The sequence below is a fragment of the Pituophis catenifer genome, unplaced genomic scaffold (assembly GCF_029215685.1).
Source record: "Pituophis catenifer annectens isolate HBS135680 unplaced genomic scaffold, rPitCat1.0.hap2 SCAF_4, whole genome shotgun sequence".
Lineage (NCBI taxonomy): Eukaryota > Metazoa > Chordata > Lepidosauria > Squamata > Colubridae > Pituophis > Pituophis catenifer.
The window spans coordinates 78,707,322-78,727,169 of NW_027256884.1; the positions used below are offsets into that span (position 1 = coordinate 78,707,322).

The 19,848-nt window shown below is 39.3% G+C and overlaps 1 protein-coding gene across 1 annotated transcript in view; it reads right to left on the reverse strand.

Moving 5' to 3' along the window:
• Nucleotides 1-1,313: 1,313 nt before the first annotated feature.
• The window catches only part of LOC139316786 (trifunctional purine biosynthetic protein adenosine-3-like), a 33,587-nt gene continuing 15,052 nt past the window's right edge, over nucleotides 1,314-19,848 (reverse strand). Inside the window, exons 12-21 of the mRNA XM_070943630.1 lie at nucleotides 14,818-14,927; nucleotides 13,130-13,337; nucleotides 11,451-11,702; nucleotides 10,388-10,540; nucleotides 8,889-9,092; nucleotides 7,920-8,069; nucleotides 6,107-6,237; nucleotides 4,478-4,619; nucleotides 2,189-2,304; nucleotides 1,314-1,541 (exon numbers count right to left, since the gene is read on the reverse strand). Of these exons, the coding sequence (XP_070799731.1) occupies nucleotides 1,314-1,541; nucleotides 2,189-2,304; nucleotides 4,478-4,619; nucleotides 6,107-6,237; nucleotides 7,920-8,069; nucleotides 8,889-9,092; nucleotides 10,388-10,540; nucleotides 11,451-11,702; nucleotides 13,130-13,337; nucleotides 14,818-14,927 (1,694 nt within the window). The remainder of the gene's footprint in view (nucleotides 1,542-2,188; nucleotides 2,305-4,477; nucleotides 4,620-6,106; nucleotides 6,238-7,919; nucleotides 8,070-8,888; nucleotides 9,093-10,387; nucleotides 10,541-11,450; nucleotides 11,703-13,129; nucleotides 13,338-14,817; nucleotides 14,928-19,848) is intronic.

Below are 19,848 nucleotides of genomic sequence, written 5' to 3' on the forward strand. Positions count from 1 at the left end.
GACAACAGAAGAGCTAATTTGCTACCTAAAGATAACTATAGGCCATAACCTAAATGTCTCTTCATTTATCCAATAGTAGGCAGCATAATACACAGACAATGGATTCTAAGGCATTTCAGATCATTATTGTGATAGACACCCTGGGAAAACATTCCAGAGGATATACACACACCACTACTAACATTAGACTAGAATGCACACACAATTGATTTGTAACCTAATCCTTTCTACCTCTTATCTTCTATCTCCTACTGAAAAGCAGGACAGCCAGGCAATTAAATTTCTGAATAGATAGAACTCCTCTCTTGCCTTAAAGTTAATTGAAAGAGGTTAACTTTTGTTTTTTGGAATCCAGGATCAGCAACATGGTATTGAGGAAAGAAAGAAGAAATTTCAGATCACTCCATGTGAAAAATCTTCCTGAGTTTAGGAAGAAATTGTGGAAGTTGAAGTCCAAACATCTTAAAAGTTGCCAAGTTTGAAAAATACTGGTCTAAAACCTACATGTTTCTCTTTGCTATTTGATTCTTAATAAGCAGTAAATACTACTTCAGTATAGACGGCCCTGGCATTTGCTGCCACTGTTTCCTCAACCAAGAATATAGGAGCAAGACTGAAAGAAAGAAATGCCTTCCCTTTTCTGTTAATTGAAATGGCACAAGGGTAGCCTAATCTTTGTGATCTGTAGTTAATCTGCAGCAATTGAGCCCTAGATTACAAGCTCCTAAATCAAAACGTTCTGTCCAAGATGACTGAAGTTGGGAAGCATTTTGATTTAGGAGCTTGTAATCCAGGGCTCAATTGCTGCAGATTAACTATGGATTACAAAATTTAGGCTACCCTTGTGCCATTTCAATTAACAGAAAGGGGAAGACCTTTCTTTCTTTCAATCTTGCTCCTATATTCTGGTTGAGGAAATAGTGGCAGTAAATGCCAGGGCCATCTATAACTCTTTCATCTCCTGGGCTGACCTTTTTGGTGATGCTCAGTGGTGAGAAAGTCCCTGACAATTATGGTTTAGTTATTGCAATGCAAATATATAGAAATGAAGCCCAAGCTCAGAGTCTAAGGCAGCTATTTGCCTTTGGGAAGAGGAACGATTTGAAACTCACATTGTGCCCATGCCTTTTCTCACCCCAGGAAGCCACTGCTGATCCTAATGCTGTGGTTTATGGAAGGAAGTCTGTAACTGTATAAACAAAGGAAAAAGAAAAAAGTGACTATAAAAGGAAGTGACAGACTGAAACCAAAATGGAATTTAGAACGTCAACCATTGTCATTCATCACTATGTGAAATTGCTGCTACAAAAGCATTAACAATCCTGCCTTTCCTTTTGGCAAATCAGCTCCTGTCTTTCTCTTTTCCAGTAGGTTTTTCCATCTCCTCCTAACTGCACCATTCCACTGGCAACCAATTGCAGAGCCATGGGAAAGACATGATTCTCTGCTTCTTTGATCTTTGCATATAAGGTCTCCTGAGTATCTTCTGCCTTTACACACGCTGGCTCTTGTACAATTATTGCTTCAGGACTGGTCTCCTCCTGAAAGAAAGAGAAGGGAAAACATTCCTTATCCGGAAAATTACCTACCAAGATTAACGTGAAAGAGAAATAGCTAAAAACTGAGCGGTATCACTGAAACTTACTTTAATTATACAAATAATAGAAATGTTCATTAGGATATGAGACAATGAATTAACAGAACATTTAGAAATGGGACAGCAAAAGGCTATTTTATTTAGATAGTGTAGAATTTTGCTCAAGCATGAAATCAAGACAATATTCCTCTTTCAATATATTGAAGTAGCCAGAGCAAAATACTACCTTCCATACTAACGAGTAGGTGGAGTTGTAGTCCAATATATCTGAAGAACATTTGATTATAAATAATTGCATCAGTGGTAGATGCTACAAAATTAATTACCAAAAACATTAAATATGGACAGAGGAGGTATAATTTGGAATGTTTAAGTTGATTCCTTCACACAAAGGTAAAGGAATAACAATATTCCTTAGTCTCAATTTGTACAAAAAGATTTCTCAAATCTTGATAGGTATTACTAATTTATTAATGAAGTTGCAGTAAACAGCAGAGAAGTCATGCTAGTTGTGACTATAATAATTGTTACCTACCAATATATAGAATACAAAAAAATGTGTTAATTGCCAATCCAGAAAAACACACTTACAAGTACAAAATGCACAATACAGCCCACAATTTTGTCTGTAGATGGATGTGCTTGATTAGAGATGTTTCTTCTCTTACTTAATGGTGAAACTGATGGATAAGTTCCCAGCATCTTCCCTACAATTAATAATCATATTGGGAATTATCAAATGATATGGACATAAAGACACAAACAGATAATTAATTTAAATTTATTGTTTGAGATTATACATCTAAAACTTAATGCTTAGTAGAAAGTTTTTCTTATATATGCCAAAGTTTCAGCAGTAAATATAGGTATATCTTCTTAGTAGTAATGAGGAATAACAGCAATAGCAGTCAGATTTATATGCTTTACTGAACTCTCTGAGTGGTTTACAAATGTTAGCATATTGCCCCCAACAATCTGGGTCTTCATTTTACTGATTTCTGAAGGATGAAAGGCTGAGTCAACCTTGAGCCTGTCAGGATTGAACTCCAGACTGTGGGCAGAGTTAGCCTGTAATACTGCTTTCTATGCACTGCGACACCACAGCTCAATAAATATGCCAAATTCAAATTCCAAAGCAGATATCTGCCCAAAGCCCCCTCTTTGTTTATTTTTTAAATGTTTAAATTTTAATTTAAAAGTCATGTAAAATGTAGTGGCAACTTGGCCTACTCTAACACACCTAAAACCCTATAGAATGCAGAAATATGGTGGAGCAGATTTGGATATAGAGGCAGAAATGGGATGCTATGTGATTGGGGCAAAAGGTGGTGAATGTATCTTTGAGAGAAGGGATGGTCCTGCACTGTTTAAGGAAGTGGTGATCCAACCTCTCCTCAAGGAGCCATCACCAGATACAACCATGCTGAATAATTTCTGCCTGTCTCCAACATTTCCTTTACAGGAAATGTTGTTGAGAAGGTATTCAGGCTGTTGCTTGAAAATACTCTGGACAAGGCAGATTATCTGGATCCTTGCAGACAGGGCTCAGTACAAAGATGGCCCTGATCACACTTGATGATCTGTAGGGAGGGGGCTGAAGTGTTATATTCGATCTGGTCCTCCTTGATATCTCAGCATCCTTCAATACCATCAATTATGGTATCCTTCTGGATTGATTAAGGGATTGGGAATGCAAGACAAGATGCTATGGTGATTTTCCTTTTTTCTCTGGGGCTAATTCTTGTCAGTTTGATGGGGGTAGGGGATGAGAGATCTAGCCCAGGATATCTTAGGATATAATTCTCTATCCACTCCTATTTAATTTCTTCATGAGATCAATGAGGGAGGTCATCTGTCAGCACAGAATGAGATATCATCAGTATGTTGATGGTGCTCAGTTGTGCATCTCATCCCTGGGCCACCCAAATGATGCTATTGATGTTCTGTAACCAATATGTGGCATCTTTAGAGACCTGCATGGAGAACAGGCTTAAATGGAACCCTCACAAAACCAAGTGGCTGTGGATTTTTGGATCATCTGGCTCTGGAATCTTTCCGTTTTTGTTTCTGGAAGGGGTTACACTGTTCTAAACAGACTCAGTGAGCAATTTGGGGCTCCTCCTAGATTCTTGGTTCCTGCTTGTGGAGCAGATAGCAGCAGTGGTTCATCTGCAGAGCATTTGCAGAGGTGTACCTTGTGTGCCAATTGGGGACATGATCCTTAATGCCTTAGTCACTTTGCAATTGAATTGTTACAGTGCACTATACTTGGGCTGCCCTTGATATCCATTTGGAAGCTGCAACTGGCACAAAACACAGCCATAGGGATGTTTATGGGAATATTTCAGTATGCATATACCACCTCTTCTTCATGAGCTGCACTGGTTACCAATGAGCTTTTAGGTGCAATTCAGGATACTGATTCTCACCTATAAAGCTCTTTATGGCTCAGGGCCAGGTTACCTTCAATTATGCTTTTTGTCTGTCAAGATCTGAAAGGTTGGCATACTCTGGATTCTGTTGTTTAGGCAATATCATCTTGCAGGATCCAGGAGAAATTCCTTCTCTATTGCTGGCCTTTGCCTTTGGAACAGCATCTCCTCATTTTGTTGGCCCTGCATGTCCTTTGAAAAGTACTAAAGACCTGGCTCTTTCTCCAGGCACTGAACCTGCTGAATGAATTTTCCTGAAACTTTATGTCCTCGTGTCTTTGTATTTGTTTTTCTTGTTTATTATATTGTTTTGTATGAATCTACTGCTTTTTGTTGATGAGATATTTTACCCTGAGGCATGTGTGGATTCAACAGCTTTATAAAATAAACAAACAAGTAAGAATAAATCCATTACTGTTAACAGCAATATTTCATCTAACTTGCTTACCATACCATTTCCTAAGGAAGTTACTGGACAAAATTCTTATAAATCCCGATAGACAAATCAATTCAATAGAGAATTCTTCAAGGACACTATCAATTGTGCCTTCATATTCTGATCTGCTTCCATACAATTTATGATCAATTACCTGCAATAGTTAAGACGAAATTAAAGAGGGGAAAAAACCTCCTAAACAACCCATCTATGGGTAAACACTGAAAGTAATTCTCTCAATTTATTGAACTTTGAAGATGCTTATTGATACTAATCATGGAAGTCAGTCTTGGAAAAGTTATTTCCACCCCCATGGCTGCAATGCATTTCTATTCTTAGAAGTATAGTGTAGTGCCATGTTTTTCACTTCATTTGTTTATTTCTTTTCCTACGTATTTATTTTAACTTGGACTTCTCCCAATGTGGAAAAATTGACACAAAGCTAAATAGATGAATCTTCTACTAGTATCTAACAGCACCTTGCAAAGACACAGACATACCCTGAGCAGAATTCCTTGGCAATTGGCGCAAGGACAAATTTATGGTCAAAACAAAGTAAAATTGTAAATACAAATTGGAGACATTTGATTTGGGGTGGGGGAACTTTGGTATAAACCATGCAGAAGATACTATGCTCCATTTTATCAGCTGGGGATGTCATTTGCTGTTCTGGAGGGGTCTCTGGCAGCACAATGGATATAAATTTGAGTAATATTTCCCTCATATTTATTTCTGTACTTTAAATCTTGTAGTAAGTAAGCTGTTCTTGCATTGACTGCATTCTCTAGTTGGGGTTATCTATATACTAATAAAACTCACATTCCTGTAACCTTTAACTGGGTGAAACAATGCATCATATGGCAATAATTTTTGAATCAAGATACCACAAATAGAATAATTTACAGAATATGTCAAAAATTTGGGAACGATGACTCCTATAGAACTGAAATTTGGCAAGTTTGGAAATATTTATATGATATTAAGTTATCATATTTTTGTATTTGTTTATGACCAATACAAAATGTCATACATTATTTCCTATACTAATGTTTGACCGTGAGCTATTTTCAAGGGAGATATATCTCTGAATCTATTCCAACTTTTCCAGTGAAGGCAGTACATGAGAACGTCTCTCACTGTTGAAGGCAATATACCTGAAAGGATGACCAAGTGGGTCACAGATTATCCAGTTGTCTCTAAATATTAAAAGAGGTTAGTGCCTCTTGGCTTAGCTGGCTACCACTCCCAGACACACTTAGGCTGAAGTGATTAAACCTTTACTGAATGTGTGTGAAGGCAGTGTGAGTGTTTTGCTAGTAGGTTAGGGATGTATTCAAATAAATAGTATATTATATCTTAATGTGGAACTATATATACATTAATGAATTGGGTTATGTGGGGCCTTTTTATCTGTGGAGCATCCAAAGTAGTAAATGTAATTTTTTAAGAATGCATATTACAATAAGTAACACATGAATTAATGACAAAAGCAGACTGAAAGCAATATTTCAAAAAGGGGGGGGGGAGTGGTGCCATAACATAAGACTAAGTAAATCAGATAGCTATAAAGCTTCCTTGCACATTACAGCCTGAAAGTTGGGTTGTTTTCTTAGCTGAGTGAAAACAATAGAATGTACTTACTCTGGTTGGGATCCCAGCCAGGGTTGCATTCCTTAGTTCTTCCACCCCAGATCTGTTGGCAATTACTAGGACTACCTCAGAGCAACTTGCAGGCTCTTTTGCATATGCCAGGAGTGCTGAAAGGCTTGTACCTCAAAATAAAAGAAAAACATACAAAATGCATCAAAACTCCATCCTGAAATGCTCAAAAATGACATTTTCTTGAGACAAGCAAAAGAAATGCTACATTAATAATGCAGTAACTGTTTATTCATTCATTTATTTATTTAACACATATATAACCACTCTGCTTATGACCAACTCCAGATAGCTCACACTCAAAAGTTAAAACAACACATAAAAGCATATTAATACTATCAAACTGAGCAGATTATAACATTATAAACAGCAAAAGCCTGGCCCCAAATCAATCTTCTAATAGGCAATTATCTGATCTTATCTCAGTGCTTGGAGAAAAAAACAGGTCTTCAAAGCTTTACAGAAAGCTCAGAGGATGAAGGCCTGCAGAATTTCAAGGGCAGAGTGTTCCAGAGGGCAGGATCTGCCATGGAAAGACCATGCTTCCTAATTTCCATCAGATGGCAATATTTCGTGAAAAGGACCAGGAATGTAAATCCTTGGTGTCCTCTGAGCTCAGTTGTTTTCTTACAGACATTTCATTATCCAAACTAGGTTACATCATCAGTGTTAGCATCATGTAGCACTGATGATGTTACCTTGTTTGGGTAATGAAACATCTGCAAGAAAACAACTAAGCTCAGAGAGCACCAAGGATCTCTCATTTCAATCCTGAGCTACAAATATTCTCCTTTATTGGGACTAGGAATGTGTCCATCCTATCTCACCTAATAAGATTGGCAGAGGCCCTTAGGGAAAGGCGATCCCACAGATAACTTGGCCCTGTGCCATGTGATATAATAGTAATTATATCCAATAATAACAATAATAACAATAACAACAACAACAATAATAATCATAATTATATCTATTAATAGTAATACTAATAGTATTATTATCACATTGTATATTTGGGGGCTCAGAACAAGAAAGGCTTATTTTGACATTCAGACAGAAAATATAAGTTCATATTTTCCTTCCTTTTATTGTGAAAAGTTTCTTGATTATTTAATAGTTTGAAGCCTATTACTAAAAAATTATCAGCTGAAAATGTTTAAAAACAACACAGCACAGCATAGCATAGTTAAATTCAAATGATTATTTTAACATTGTTTCTTTTCTGTCTTGTTTGCCTATTAAGTTTAGAAATCAACTGAAGCGTATTTTTCATCTCAGACTTACCCATTTTGAGAAAACTCCATTGATCTTATTGATTAAGTTTACCATTCATGGATTTTGAGTAAGTGAGCTCAATTGAGTTCATTGGGATGTACTGCAAGGTACTATTGCGTTCCTAGGCAGCCTAAGAAACTGAAGGTTTCAAATTCTGTTCAGTTATACAAATCCAGGCTGAAAGAGTTTTCCTGTCATGCCATAGTGCCATCCTGCTTTCTTTAGGAATTTTAATCCTAAAATGTGAAGATCTATCCAAGTTACTCAAAATTGCTGAAATTGCTATTAAAGATATTCAATGGATTTGAACAACTGGTTTAATGGAAATTTGGGGTAATGGAAGTTAATTTTCAATCTGATCCAAAGCGTAACTACTAGAAATGTGATAAGTTTTCACAAATCTTAAGAATGTAGCTTCAAGCAGATATGAAAAGTACAGACAAGCAACTTTAACTATAAGACATGGTATGCATCAAATATATAAGGTGATATCAGCAACCACAGAAAATAATTGTATAATTACCTGTTCCAGAAATAAGAATGGCTACTTTAACTTTATGCTTTCTGTGTATGATATGAGGTTGATTGTCTGCATTTGAAACATCCTTCAAAAATGGCCATTTATTTTGTAGCAGCACTTCAGAGAGATTCTTGATTTCTATCCGGGGATACGCTGAAGAAGCACATGCTTAAAATATAATAACTACAAGCATTATATTCAGAATTCAGTTAAATTTGGCTTTCTCCAAACACAGCATCTTTCTCACTAAGGCCATTACATAGACAGGAATAGGAAACTTTAACATCTTCTGAAGTTTAATTCTAAAGCAACCCTAGTTAGAATGGTTAATGTCTAGAGAGTATGGGAATTGTAACCCAAGAGATCAGGAGATCAACAGGTTACTTAAAACAAGTTACCAAATATCCATAAAAGCTAGACCACAATTTACACAACCTTAGAGTAGATACCAAAATCAATTTGTCTATTCTGACTCCAATACTTTCTAATTAGTTTATATAATATAATACTGGAGAAAGACTGTGTGTATTTTGAGAACCCATTCAAGGAGACAATGAACATTTATGCTTCTCATAATGAATACTGCATACTGAAAGGAAGACTTGAAATTCTTGTTCTTGTGTCTATATGGATAGAAGTAAAATTATAACAGGGCATGAAATTACTATGAATAACTCCGAGATGAATATGAATTTGTATTTCTCTTTCTCCTTGAACTGCAGCTAAATGTTAATCTACAGTATTCATTAAAACAAGCTCAGCACTGTATATGTACCTGCTTGAAAAACCATAATATGAATTGGAAATAGTTTTAGTTCTTAAATTGGTCATAACTGTTTTCTGAAATCTGATGGATTTTCATAAGTATAAATTCTGATATAGCTGCAGAAACTTAACGCAGATTATTTAAAACCAAGAAGAATTATTTCCACACTTTAATTCTTCTTATACATGCTTAGTCAGTTAAGTAACCTGCAGTTCGGTGGACAACTTTTCCAATCACCCATGCATCCTCATGTTTCTGGACATCATTCAGCACCTTCTTGGCAGCTTCTCTGTGGACTACTAAAACAGCACCAATCCCACAGTTGAATATTTGCCCCATCTCCTCTTCTGAGAGGTTTCCTTCCTCTTGGAGCCAAGAGAAAACTGATGGAATCTTCCACTTATGGGTATCTAAAAAGCAGATGATTTGTAAAGCACAACCCAGTTCTTACACAGCAGTGTGATTATAGATTATATTCTGTTGTCCCCAAGGTGCTTTTTCAAGAGGCAACTGGATTTTCTGGCCCAAAAGTTCAGTTGCCTCTTGAAAAAGCACCTTTGGGACATGACCTGGATGTTTGAAACTAAACCATATGACTAGAAGAAAAGACAAAGACAAGCAGAGGAAATCCAGATGACAGGAAGTAATAAATAGCCATTGATAAAGCATCAATTTATCAAATTGCTATCTTCTTTTGGCATCCATTTTGTGAATTGGTAACCTTTCCACAATCATTTTGGAAGAATACCAATAAAATGTTCTCAAAATTCCAAATGTGCTTATCAGCCCCTCAAAGTTGGGGATTCCTACACAGGCTTTTCTTGTTAATTCCTAGACCAGAAATTAAAATCAAGCAGTTGATTTTTGATATGACCAGAATCCCAAGGATATATTCCTATATCCTTAGATTCCTATTCTCCTCTCTGAACAGTGTAGAAAATCTTGGAATTGATAGCATAAGAGACACTGAAACTCATTTCCTAAGGAAATGGTTTTCCTCTTCCATCCTTTCTTTCATGAATTTTCCACATTCCAGATGTTTTCTTTTCTATTCCGCCAAATTTATTATACAATATATTATACATTATACAATCTATTTACACTGTACATTATATTATACATGTCCAACAGAGGATATGTCTACATTCATTCTTTAGCAGATTTTTTTCACTGTCTTTGTCAGGGCATTTATTAATCCCATGTTTGGCTCTGGGACTAATCACCCTGGTTTAATTAGAGGAGATGAATCGTGGCTCCTCTAATTAAACCAGGGTGATTAGTCCCAGAGCCAAACATGGGATTAATAAATGCCCTGACATCTGGTAGCAGAGGATGGTTTTTTTTTTTTCTCTAATAAAACTCATTTTTTTGTTTTAAGAAAATAAAACACCTCACTAACTAAGAAAAGTAATTGCTACATTTTTGAAAATAAATCGGGCCAGCTGCCTTTCAGCAACCGGCACTCCCGTGGCAAGAGAACAAAGGAAAGAGTGTGTGAAGCAAGTGAAAGAATGTGGGTGGATACGGAAACACATAGCTTACTGATAAGAAGTTGGCAAGCTACGGAGAGTCTGACAGTCCAGAAATGATGAGTTCAGCTGGCAGATAAAATAACGCAGTGACAGTCTTATTAGACATGAAAATATTTTTTAAAATTTAGCCCCAAACTACAGTTGGTAAAACATTCCAAGCCTTTTCTACTTACCCAAAACAACACTAAAGCATTCAGGAAGGATCTGGGAAAAACCTCCCAACAATCCTCCATCAGCAATGTGGATAAAGGCTTTCACATTTCCCGAACGGAGGACAGGAAGGAGGGATCTGCTATAGATTTTGGTTGGAGTTAGCAACTGGTCTCCTGTTAAAATACAAGGAAATTAATTTTAAGAAATAGAAGATAACTCTTTTCTGTTTACTAAGGAAACAAATTAAATTAAATGTCTAATCTCAAAATGTTTTAGAGATGTTCCTCAACATTTAACAGAGGGTACAAAGAGATGCAATTAATACAATAAACTATAGTTTATTTATTTATTTATTCAAACTTCTATACCGCCCTTCTCCTTCCGGACTCAGGGCGGTGAACAGCCAAGATAAAAAACATTTATACATAAAGTTAAAAATAGATTTAAAATAATTAAATAAATTTGACCCGTAATTTAAAACTTATCAATTTAAAAATCCGTATCAAATTTTAAAACCAAACATAAAATCAGGACAGACCGGCTAACTGAAAAAAAAAAACGTTTTTAGGGCCTGACGAAAAGTCCGGAAGTCAGAGATCACTCGTATCTCTGGGGGTAGATTGTTCCAAAGGGTAGGTGCCACCACAGAGAAGGCTCTCCTCCTGGGGGTCGCCAGCCGACATTGTCTGGCCGACGGCACCCTGAGGAGGCCCTCTCTGTGGGAGCGAACTGGCCGGTGGGAGGCTATTGGTGGCAGAAGGCGGTCCCGTAAGTACCCCGGTCCTAAGCCATGGAACGCTTTAAAGGTGATCACCAACACCTTGAAGCGCACCCGGAAGTCCACTGGAAGCCAATGCAGCTCGTGCAGGAGAGGAGTCACATGGGAGCGCCCCATCGCTCCCATAATCCCCCGCGCGGCTGCATTCTGCACCAGTTGGAGCCTCCGGGTGTACCCCAAGGGGAGCCCCATGTAGAGAGCGTTACAATAGTATAATAATGGTATTCATGCACAATGCCTAATAACAAAACATTATTTCTTTCCAAGAAAAGTGTGGAATAAAAAAGTAACAGATGTTTACATGCCTAAAGTATGGTTGCCATATCCACCAGGAATTGGAGAAAAATAGTGTAGGGATGATGTTAAAAAAATCTTTCTCACAAGATCAAATCCTTGGTGATGAAGCCCTGAAGAAGCTATTCCAATCACAATATCTTCATTGACAATGTCCCCTTGCTGAGGAAACTTCATGCCTCGCTCCACAGCACCAACTGCAAAGCCAACCAGGTTGTATTCTCCAGCTGCACAAGTGGCAGGCATTTCATTGGTTTCTCTTCCTGGGAAAAAGGGAGGAATCAAAAACAGTGCATCCCAAGAAAGCCTAGAAACCAATTGAAATCCATTGAAACCAATTTCTTTCCATTGAAATCCAGTTTAAAATAGCCCAGATTAGTAAAAGTTGCCTGACTTCTGATTTTATATGACCAACAACAAAATGCACTATACTGATAAAGGCCAACAAAAGCATGCAACAAAATGAATAAATTGGAGGAATGCTTCCAAAATCTGTACACATGCGCATGCAACTGGTACAGCTTTGTAGAGTCAATGAACAGGCCATTTTTCTATTGGCCAGAAAGTCTACATCACCCCTCTTCTTAGGTTCTACATTGTACAATTGTAGAATTACTATCTGTTCTTTTTGTGACCCATACATGGCCTGTGCAGCTGGTGGCTGATTTGGACAGCGAGGAGGCTGGTGTGGTGCTGCACCAGCAACCTGTGCAGCTGGCACTTGAGTCGGACAATGAGCTGGAGAAGATGTGGTGCCAGAGGCGGGGATTCAGCCAAGGCCTTCAGAACCTCCAGAAGCTCCCTTAAGTGAAGAGGACGAAGAGGAGGAGCCTCTTCTCGATGCACGGGCGCGCAGAGCTGCCAAAAGGCAGGAGTGGCTCCTCAGGAAGAGGTCTCCTCGAGAGTAAGGCTTGGAGCTAATTGGCCACTCCCTTAGCCTACTTAAGGAGGAATGCCGACTGAAGCAATTTGCAGGGAACAACTTCGTTCACTCTCCTTCGTGCCTTGATCTTAGTTCTCTGCAAATTGCTTCTGGGTTTTCTGCCAACCATAGTAAGATTAAGATTATTTATTCTTTGGATTCTTGTAGGCTGTTAAGAAAGTTAATTAACAGCCTTTGTTTGAAAAAAAACCTGTTTAATTTAGTAAACTAAGGTTTGTACAGACTTTGTGTGTGCTGCGTTCTTTGGGGTCTGTAGCTGGGGCAGAACAGTTCTTCTCCAAAAGCTATGCAGTAGTATCCTTTTCCTGTGGCCTGCCTATAAACATTCTAAATAATGCCTCTCTTTTTCTCTTTGTTCAGTTGCTGTAGCAGTGGGCAACCATGGTTAAAAGTATTGACAGGTTTGATTGCAATAGTGCCAAACATTTTATCATAACATAACAAAAGAAGAATTATGCCTTTGTGGCTAGGAAGTTCTCCATTGTATGAACAGCTCAGAATGTTTTGTCTGGCTGGTTTGCAAATGGACAAATGTGCATAACGTGTACTGAAAATGTGCAGGAGAGGGGCAGTAGCTGTCCGAATGAGAGCGAGAATTTTCTCACTCCACAAGGAAAAGACACCACTTAGGTGACTTTCCTTTTGGCAGTGCATTATCTCAGTGTCTCAAGCTCAGCAGAAATGAAGTTCTTTCTCAGGGATTAGGGAATGGAAGTAGCTTAAAAACTGATTTAAAAGTGCTCATACCAAGGAAGGTGCATCCTGCCAGTTTACAAGCTTCAGCTATCCCATCTGATATAACCTGAGTGAGCTGAGCCACATCAGCATCCAGTTTCCCAAATGCAAAATGGCCATGGAAGAAGAGAGGTTCAGCTCCTTGAACCAGCAGGTCATTAACGCACATAGCCACCAAGTCCTGACCAATCATGTCATGCTTATTGCACAACTGGGCAATCTGTAATAAGACATACAAATTAGCCACATATTGTAATGAAAATAGTTCATACAAAATATTACTTCAATGTATTTTGATGGATCCAAAAACTCAGCTGAAAACCATCCAGTATTGTTTGGCCACTAGAAAGTTTGTGTTGTCCACCAGCAGCCTGCGGAACTGGCAACAGAGTTGGACAGTGAGGAGGCTGGGGAGGACAATGGGCCAGTCCTGGAGTCAGGGGAAGCCCCAGACAAGGGCTCTGCGTCGGAGGCAGAGATGGGGCCAGGGCCATCTGGGAGTGATGCGTGGACTCTGGAGCCTCCAGCGGTGGATAGCAAAGAGGCAGAGGAACAGGAGGAGCCTGATCCTAGTGCACACATGCGAAGAGCTGCCAGAAGGCAAGAGCAGCTAAAGCAAAAAGGACGACTCGGGAGTAAGGCCAGGAGATGATTGGCCCCTCCCATAAGGCTTAAAAGAGCAGCAACGGCTTTGTTTCGTGTCTGAGTCTCTTGCTTCTGAACTTTTGCCAAGAAAAGCCTTTGGCAGGGTGCCAAAGAAGTCAAGGTTGTGATAAGGCCGAAGAACAGTTTATGAAGAATTTGTTTTGGACTTAATTTGGACTAAGATGAGAATGAAGTAATTCTCAGCTGTTCTAATAAAATATTTTGTTTAGGACTGATTGTGTCTGGTAATAACTACTTGGGTCTAGGTCACAACAGCTTCCATCAGTACAGCAGAAGAGTATACAGTAGTGTACATTTTCTCTCTTCTCTGATTATTATTAGAAAGTATATAGAAGCTGCACTGGAAGGGATAATTCGTGATAAAATAAATTTGCTCATTCACAAAAGGGGTTGGGATTTTCAGTAATTCAGGATGATAAACAATTGTAAGTAAACAAATACAGTAAAATACAATCAATTGTATGAGTCTTGCAGAATCAGACCAGTTATCTTCCTAGCAATCTAATAAAAGTCACAAAAAGCAATAGATATAAATGTACCAAACAAATCACAACTTTGAGAAAGGGAAATAAATAGCTAAAAAACTCCACACTCTTACATACATTGCATTTAGTGCAACCTTAATGTTTGAAGATATGTTGTCCAGCAAGATTATATCATCAATCCAGGAAAAAGGAAATAGAAAGGAAAAAGTATGAAGGCTATTGCTTAACGCATTGTAAGCCGTTCTGAGTCTCCGGAGAAGGGCGGCATATAAATCAAAATTAAAAAAAAAAAAAAAAAAGACAAAGGGTCAAAACAGAGTTTATTGAAATTATGAGGGAGAACTATATAAAGTGGACTGACTGCACATTGCCAGCATGATCAGTGTAGAAAAATATAAGCAGAATTTTAAAATAAACAAGTAAGTGATTTTTGTCTTTATGAGCAAGCCATTCCCTTCTGATCTGACTAAAAAAAGTTTATTTTTTTTAGTCACGTGCTTATGTACAAGCAATCACGTCCAGTTTAAAGATGGATGTACCTCTGTTTACCTTAAGTTTTGTCCCAATGCTATTAGCATGCGATACTAGAATTGGATCACAATAACCAGAGACTTTCAAGTCAAAGAAGGCAGGAATGATCCCATCACGTCCAGGGCAACCTGCAACCCATAAAAGTGTAAGACATTATGGACCATAACATTGTTTCGAAAAACTTAAAACATCACTATTCTCCATTTCAATTCAACATGCTTGTAGGAGGATGAGGACATAGTGGACGAGCACTCTCTTAAGTTCTCATATATGCACAGGGATCATTTTGTACTGCATAATTTGGTGTAACAGGCATAAGCTGCAATATGTGCTGTATAGAAATCAACACAATTACCCAGGGGAAAAAAATCTGCATTCATGGTAACCAAGAATCCAGCTGCTCTCAATAACAAAATGGCCACTGTTATCACAGGTATCAAATAAGGTTATAGGTCCATACTTAAACTATGAACTATAAGTACATTCTCTCTCTCTCTCTCTCTCTCTCTCTCTCTCTCTCTCTCTCTCTCTCTTCCCCCCCCCCTTCTCATCTGGCTTCCACCAGGGCCGGATTTAGATTGAAAGAGGCCCTAGGCTATTCCACTTATGAGGCCCTTTCACCAGTGGTGGGATTCAATTTTTTAACAACAGGTTCTGTGGGCGTGGCTTAGTTGGAGGTGTGGCTTGGCAATCATGTGACTGAGTGGGTGTGGCTAGCTGGTCACGTGACTGTGTAGGCGTGGGTAGCTCGTCATGTGACCGGGTGGGCGTGGTTATGTGCATAGACTTTTTTCAGAGGGCTGAAAAAAGTCATTTCTGACTGGGCCTCGCACTTTTGACCGGTCCTCACACTTATGACCATCCTCACATTTATGCCCGTGCAGCTTTCTTAACAACCATGTCACTCATTTCACAACTGCTTTTCTTCACCATGGTGACAAGATAGGGCAAAAACGTAAAATGTGAGGACAGTTGTAAGTTCGAGGACTGGTCAAAAGTGCGAGGACCAGTCAAAAATAACTTTTTCAGCCCTCTGAGTAGTCCATATGCACAAAAGGACTACCCAGAGGGCTGAAAAAAGTCATTTCTGACTGGGCCTCGCACTTTTGACCGGTCCTCACACTTATGACCATCCTCACATTTATGCCCGTGCAGCTTTCTTAACAACCATGTCACTCATTTCACAACTGCTTTTCTTCACCATGGTGACAAGATAGGGCAAAAACGTAAAATGTGAGGACAGTCGTAAGTTCGAGGACTGGTCAAAAGTGCGAGGACCAGTCAAAAATAACTTTTTCAGCCCTCTGAGTAGTCCATATGCACAAAAGGACTACCCAGAGGGCTGAAAAAAGTCATTTCTGACTGGGCCTCGCACTTTTGACCGGTCCTCACACTTATGACCATCCTCACATTTATGCCCGTGCAGCTTTCTTAACAACCATGTCACTCATTTCACAACTGCTTCTCTTCACCATGGTGACAAGATAGGGTAAAAATGTAAAATGTGAGGACAGTCGTAAGTTCGAGGACTGATCAAAAGTGCGAGGACCAGTCAGAAATAACTTTTTCAGCCCTCTGAGTAGTCCATATGCATAAAAGGATACAGCAATAGAGAGGGATGAAGGAAGGGAAGGGAAATTAGAGTAGGAGAGAGAGGGAGGAAGAGAGGAGGAGAAGGAGAAAGGAAGAGGAAGTAGGGAGGAGAAGAAGAGGGGGAGGAAGAGAAAGTAAGAAGGAAAGAAAAGAGAGGTGGTAGGTTTGAGGAGAAAGATTGCTGTACAATAAAAAAGATGAAAGGGAAGAAAGCCAACCCCAAACAAATATAAAGATATTAAGATAAAGAATGAATTGTTAAACTTTAAAGAATAAAAGAGAACAAATATGAATAAATAACAATAATTAGAAACACACATACAAACATACAATGTATTTTCTTTGAACAGAGTATTTGGCCAGTTCACAAATTTGAACAGTGTTTAGTCATTTCAATTAAATTTACAATTTCTATATTTCCTTTTTGCCATATTTATTCCTCATCTATTTTTGTAAAAAACCAATATTACCCTCATCCTCATCTCTAATCTTAATCAAATTCAATTTTTCCCTTCTATTCTATATTATACCCCTTCCCATTGTCATCTATTTTTATATCCATCCTCACATTGGTTAATTATGTAATATTACAGTTGTTTAATATGAATTCAACATTTTAATATAAATCAATTAGTTATATAACTACCTTTTTTGTATATTAATCAATATGAACATGAATATTCCAATTATTTCCATGCATTCCAATTTCTTACAAATCCATTAATTATATTTACCAATAATAATAAACCAAATAATTTCCCCCATATATTCCTCCAAACCACAACTTAACCATTTCTGCTTTCAACACAATATACAATTAATAGTATCTCAATTATTACAATTCCCTAGTTAAATAGAGCTTTTTTTCTTTTGTGTTTTAAAATCTCCTCTTTTTCCCTAAATTTCCTGTTGTTTGCACCTACCTTTTTTGGTGAGGAAAAAGAAATCTGCCTGCCTAATTTTCCAACATGCAAAGCCAACAGCCTGCTTTACTTTCTCTTTCGTTTTTCAGTATAGTTAGGGGGGAAAAAATCAGCACTCTTTGCAAGCAAGGAGCAGATCCGTGAGCAAATCAGCTGGGGGTCGGGAGCCGATCTAAGCAAGGGCTAATTAGCCTCTGCTGAAGCTCCGGGGGCCAATAAAATTACAAAAAAAACACCGAACCCTTTGTTAAATTGCTGGCTCCCCCGCCCCTCGCCCACCACTATAGATTGGCAATAAATAGTGGTGCGGAGGGGCGGGGCAAACCAGCAATTTAACAAAGGGTTCGGCTACAGCACTGGCTCTAGGGCGGCCCTTTGAAGCCCCGAGGCAAGAATTTGACGTTTTTTTTTCCTCCAGCCATCGGAGGCAGCAATAGATGGGGAGTGGGCGGGGTAAACGAACGGCAGAGAGTGAGGGTGAGTGAAGGCGTGGAAGCTGCTTTCTCCATCCTGCTCTCTTGCGTCCGGAGTCCACGTGGATCCCAGGCAGCGGAACTCAGGCTAGGGAAGGGGTGGGCAATTGTGGCTCTTTTACAACCTGTGGCCTTCAACTCCCAGAATTCCTCAGACAGCCAAGCTGTCTCAGGAATTCTGGAAGTTGAAGTCCACAGGTTGTAAAAGAGCCACAATTGCCTACCCCTGGCTACGGTAGGCTGGCGCCGCGTGGGTGGGAGGCGAGGGGCGGGCGAGCCAGCAATTTAACGAAGGGCTCGGCCGAACCCCCTAGAATCCCCAGAATCCCACCACTGTGTAGGCCCCTCTTGATCTTGAGGCCCTAGGCTGAAGCCTAGTTAGCCTATAGGAAAATCCGGCCCTGGCTTCCACACTGACTTTGCTTGTCAGAAGGTTGCAAAATATGATCAAATGACCCTGGGACACTGCAACAGTCATAAATATGAGCCACTTGCCAAGCATCTGAATTTTGATCACATGACAATGAGGATGTTGCAACTGTTGTAAGGTTGAAAAACAGTCATTAAGTCACTTTTTTCAATACTGTTGTAACTTTGATCACTAAATGAACTGTTGTTAAGTTGAGGACTTACCTCTATTGACTGAAACAATTCCAACTAATGATACATTATTAGCATAAAAACAATTTTTTGTGGCAAATCCCATTGTAAATATGCATTTACAACTCAGCCACATTAGCCTCTTTTTTGTTTGAGTTTACAGCAGGTACCAACACACAGTGATGCTAATTGCTAATAGTCTTGCTAATAGAAGATGAAAGCTGAGCAGCAGGTATTATAATCCAACAGCTGTTTCTATATTCTGTTCAATAACTACAATAAGTGAAGGTGGAACAATCAAAGTATGTTAGCAGTTCTACAGAAGAAACTATGCCAGCTCCGACTAGATCAGCTAGTGGGAAAAGAACTATAAAAAGAATAACAGAGAGGGGAGAAAGGGTGGAAGCAATTTCTCCCTGTTTTCATTGTGAGTATTCTATAACATTGCACTTTATCAAGGTTGCATATATGAAAATGGTAAATTAATAAGTGGAGATCTCTAAGGTGCTTTTTTTCAAGAGGCAACTTCTTCCAAGAAGGCTCCACACACATTTGCACTACTCAGGTGACTCTGAAGACACAGATAAACCTCCATGTGGCCTCAATGACTCTCTAAAACATGGGTGTCAAACTCACGTTGCCGTTACGTGACATTTCGTGACTTTTTTCCCTTTGCGGAGCTGGGTGGGTGTGGTCTGCATTTGATGCATCCGGCCCACGGGCCACCCCTGTTCTAAAAGAATGCAAATGACCAGCTGTCTGCAAGGAGTATAAATCCTTCCATTCCCCACCACCCAGTCAGAGCTGAAGAAGCTTCTTGGATGAGAAGCGAAACATCTTCAAAGAAAACCTTACGCACGGTCACTCAAGCACTTGTCACTTCTCGTCTGGACTATTGTAACGCTCTCTACATGGGGCTCCCCTTGGGGAGCACCCGGAGGCTCCAACTGGTGCAGAATGCGGCCGCGCGGGGGATTATGGGAGTGACAGGGCGCTCCCATGTGACTCCTCTCCTGCGCGAGCTGCATTGGCTTCCGGTGGACTTCTGGGTGCACTTCAAGGTGTTGGTGATCACCTTTAAAGCGCTCCATGGCTTAGGAACGGGGTACTTACGGGACCGCCTTCTGCCACCAATTGCCTCCCACTGGCCAGTTCGCTCCCACAGAGAGGGCCCCCTCAGGGTGCCGTCAGCCAGACAATGTCGGCTGGCGACCCCCAGGGGGAGAGCCTTCTCTGTGATGGCGCCTACCCTCTGGAACAGTCTAACCCCAGAGATACGAGTGATCCCGGACCTCCGGACTTTTCATCGGGCCCTTAAAACCTACTTTTTTCAGTTAGCCGGGCTGGCCTGATTTTATATTGGTTTTAAAATTGGTACTGATTTTAAATTGAAATGTTTTAAATTATGGGCCAAATTTTATTTAATTATTTTTAAAATTATTTTAACTTTTGTGTATAAA